General features: G+C 47.3%; 1 protein-coding gene across 1 annotated transcript; it reads right to left on the bottom strand.

Annotated features, from left to right (window-relative positions):
* Window positions 1-1,239: 1,239 nt before the first annotated feature.
* Window positions 1,240-2,965, bottom strand: MELLADRAFT_94317 (uncharacterized protein; the record flags this gene model as incomplete). The annotated part of the gene is made up of 7 exons (XM_007417187.1): window positions 1,240-1,434; window positions 1,502-1,662; window positions 1,741-1,920; window positions 2,041-2,101; window positions 2,294-2,518; window positions 2,710-2,897; window positions 2,947-2,965. The coding sequence occupies 7 exons, from the start codon at window positions 2,963-2,965 to the stop codon at window positions 1,240-1,242; spliced, it is 1,029 nt and encodes a 342-aa protein (XP_007417249.1).
* Between the last annotated feature and the right edge of the window lie 1,156 nt (window positions 2,966-4,121).

The following is a 4,121-nucleotide window of genomic DNA, read 5'->3' as shown; positions in this document are numbered from 1 at the left end:
ACAATAAGGGCGCGACATAAAACTAAATTTCATAGATATCGACCGATGTTAACATCCTACTCTGAAGAACCTATGAACAGAGTCCTGAGATTTCATTTGATGATTTCGATTGATAAGAAAAATTAAACTAGTTCTTCACCAAAGAAATCAAAACCGAAATGTAATAGATAGAATGTGTACAATCCTGAAATCTACATATGTATGGATAGATACGAGCAAGCAGAGTTGGCCTGGCCTAGCTGTGCCATCTGGAATGAAATACAAATCTATGAGTTAATAGATACGAGTCGATGGCCTGTACTATAGATACAAGTTGATGACCTGGCCTGGCTGAGCAATCTACTGCTGTAGTTTGTAAAGCAGTCAGAATCGATGAATCGACACGACTAACGTGTGATCTGCCTAGCCCGACTGGGTTTGTAGAAGCCTTGCATCTAAGGGATGAAATGAATTTGTGTGCACGATATAAATGCGGCGGAAGTGATATACGATCAGAGGAATAATCACATTGACAATATCGCTATCACTCATCATGCTTTTGACTACCTTTATTGCCACTCTTCGAGCAGAAAACCCCTTTTGCTTATGTGTTGGAGTGATATATGACTCTCGAGTGTCGGGTTGGCCATTTTTTGGTCTTTTGTATGCTTCGTTGTGGAATAATCACTTCTCTGCTTAATGCAGTTTTTTGAAAAATATCTACCGTGTTTTGGGATGCGTTTGAGCCAGCAGCCTAGTGCGCTAGCTGGAAGTATCAAGACAGTACCTTACCGGATTGGGTGTCGGGTATATTTTGTACGGCTATTCATTTGTACAGCTTCCATTCCCATTCCCATCCCATTCCCAATCTCCGGCAATCCTCTGGTGCTCCCCATGACGGAGGCGCAGGTTGGAGTAAGTACAAGCATATGCTTATAGCTCGCTAGTAGCGGCGAGCAGAAAACTTTTCACCTCTCCCACCAGAGGAAAGTTTGTTCTCACTCTCGCACGCCACGATTGACCAGCCTCCGAACTCAGCTAATCCAATCTCTTCGATTACGACTTGCCTGAATTGTTGTATCTGATTTAATTCACAAATATTTCATTCACAAATATCCCGAGACAGGAAGGAGCTAAATAGACACAGCTTCAGAAAGTATCAAGTCAAAAATCAAAAGATGGTAACCTTTGTAGAAGAACTAGCAGAGTACAGGAAGCGAGCAGTCGAAGCCATTCAAAGCGGCGAGACTGGTCCACGCCTCAGAAGTCGGTCAAGGAACCGTACCAAGGAGACGCAACCTGGCAGTAACGACGACAGGAACGATCCACAACCCGAACAAGGTCAAAACGAAGACGACGACATCCTCTTCGAAGGAGACGCCAACAATCAACCTCCGAACCAAACGGCACAAACAAGCTTCGGGCCGGCAGGACTGATATGTCCTTTTGGTACACCTGCAACCGTCCAACATGCAAGAATCAGACAGGAGAAGGAGTCGTCCGTAAGCGAAAGCGAACTCACCGGGGAAGACGACAGGGTAGACGCAGAGTTTGACAACCGTCCAGATGGTAAGTAACAACATATAGTCGACCATCCAACCACACTCCACCCATCCCACGTGAAACGCTCTCCTCGTCCGTCCCTACCACCAACTCGTCCAACATCCCCACCTCCTCGTTCCCCTCACGTCGCGGAAATACAACCCCCAAATCATCAAAGATGATCGCCGTGAAGGCAAAGTCCCAAAAAATGGGCACAACCGGCTCGGCCGAGGCTGCTGGAGCTATATCCATGCCTCCTTCCCCCCCCCTTTACATCGTCGGTTTCCAAGAGAATACCGGCAGGAAAGCCTGTAGGCACAATCCAAAAGGGAACCGGCTTAGCCGAGGCTGCTGGAGCTACATCCATGCCTTCAACCCCCTCCTCTACGTCGATATCTTCTCCCTAGGAGACTACCTACACCGGAATTTCTTCCAAAAAGAATACCGATAGGGAGGCCGTTTAGGCATAACAAGGAGTCAGCCCGGAACAAAAACCGAGACAAGGGGAGAAATACCCACGCGACGGCCCTTCTTTCTTAAGCCGATTCGTAGAAAACCATAGAAACGTCCGGGTCAAAGGCTTTGTACAAGGAAAACAAAGTGGTCATATCCCACATTCCTAACAAAGAAAGACACCCAAAAAGAACTAAAAATAAGAAGGGGAACACAGGTCAAAAACCAGTCCCAAGAAGACTCGTGACCCAGTCGAAACCCTTATTAGAAGTACAGAATCCATGTACATGCAATAACCAAAAGAAGGACGTTGTCTTACCAAAACCCATCCAAAAAATGCGCGACCACCATACCAGACAAAAGAACCTGTCTGTAACTTAGCACCCAGAGAAAGACCCAAGTAGCCGCAGCAAATGGACGCTAACAGTGTGCTGGAAATCTCTCCGTAAATTCGCCAGACTCCTACATCGAGAGCCGCAATCAATGGTGGACCACCATCACAGACGCGTTCGACCAAAAGGAAGTGAAGCTGGGTAGAACCATGCTACAAGCATTCAGGTCGACGTACGGTTACGTGCCTTACGAACCGGAATGCGAAATGCCGAGAGGTAGAACAGCCACCAGAGAACCTCCACGAGTGGCGAACAGAAGACCTAGAACGGCATCTTTGATTGCGGACGGCGAATCTGTCAGAAGCGAACCGATTAGATCCCAAACGGCGAAGAAGGCACGTACGGAGCAAGAAGTACCTGCAACCCCACGGTTGCCGGAAACGGAGGCATCAGACATACCCGTACCAGACTTCTCGCGTTCCGTCTCAAAAGCTACGAAATCCACGTCAAAAGAAGAGCTAGATTTAGAAACCCAGAAGACGAAATCACCTTCATGGATGACGAGGACTCCCGAACAACAGTCTCCTAAAGCTATCCAACTATTTCCACCAAAGGATGACTAAATTGAAGGCATACGTACCCTTAACCGTTTTCAACATGGACTGGATAGATAGAGATGCAGAAAAAGCCAGTCAGAAAAAGGTGAAAACAGTGAAGGAGTTGCAAGAAGGGGACGAAAATATGCAGTACTCCGGTCTGACCCCAAAAGATGAACTACTTTTGACGTACGGTGACTGGTTAGACAATATGGACTTATTCATCAGATATGTCGACGAGTATTACAACATGCCAACGGCTGCCGAGAATTTCAGAAAGCACAAACAAAACGTGATAGACATCCGTCAATCCACATCGTGTTGGATGATAGCGTTAAGATACTGCATCAGAGTTAGAAAGTTAGTAATGCAGTTCCGGCTAAAAGACGGTAAACGCGTGATGGCAAACGCTGGTTTGATACACGAAAGCATTCTCCGTGCAGCGAAGGACAAAGCAGAAGCTTTAAAAGAAAGAAGTCATCTCGAAAACCCCTACATCGGCATCAGCAAAAACCCAGAGCAGCAGTCGAGCAAAGAGAAGAGCCTTGTCAAACAAGAGTTCGCAGCTGCAAACCAACACCAAAGTCAATCCCAAAACGGTTGGAAGAGCAACAACGAAAGCACCCACCACGGAGGCGGCAAGAAAAGATACCCCAGAAACAACAAGAACAATAAACGAGGTGGGGGTCATCACAACTCAAACCACGGACAGACGTTCGCAAGAGATTACCGACCTTATCCTCAGTACCCCGCACAACATCACGTCCCGTACCAGACATACCCGGCATACCAGCCTTATCAATACGCGCAAGGAACGAGCCAAAGTTTTGGACATGGTAACGTGGTAGCAGGCCCCAGCGAGCCGGGCAATCAGCTAGCGATCATAGCCAAACCAACAGCGGGAGGCAGCGGTCACCAAAGCGGAGCACTGGCTATAGTCCAAAGGAACAACGGAAATAAGTGGTAAGCTATCAATCAAACTTAGAAAGAATCCACCGTCCAGTGACAAACCTAGCCAAAACCCACCCATAGCCCCCCCCTCTTTTCTCTTCTCTTTACATGTCCCTCCAATCGTCCTCTCTATCCACATTCCACATCCATATTTTCAACCCCTCGCCGTCACATTCTAGTCCTCCTCATTTTCAGCTCCACTCGTCTCTGACAAAAAACCCCTGAATTCTGTTACGTATGCGTCACCAGAATCCCGACACCTGATAGA

Source organism: Melampsora larici-populina (genome assembly GCF_000204055.1).
Source record: "Melampsora larici-populina 98AG31 unplaced genomic scaffold MELLAscaffold_69, whole genome shotgun sequence".
In the NCBI taxonomy this organism is placed as follows: Eukaryota; Fungi; Basidiomycota; class Pucciniomycetes; order Pucciniales; family Melampsoraceae; genus Melampsora; species Melampsora laricis-populina.
The sequence above is the reverse complement of the archived record's forward strand: the minus strand, read 5'-3'. Positions and strand labels throughout refer to the sequence as shown.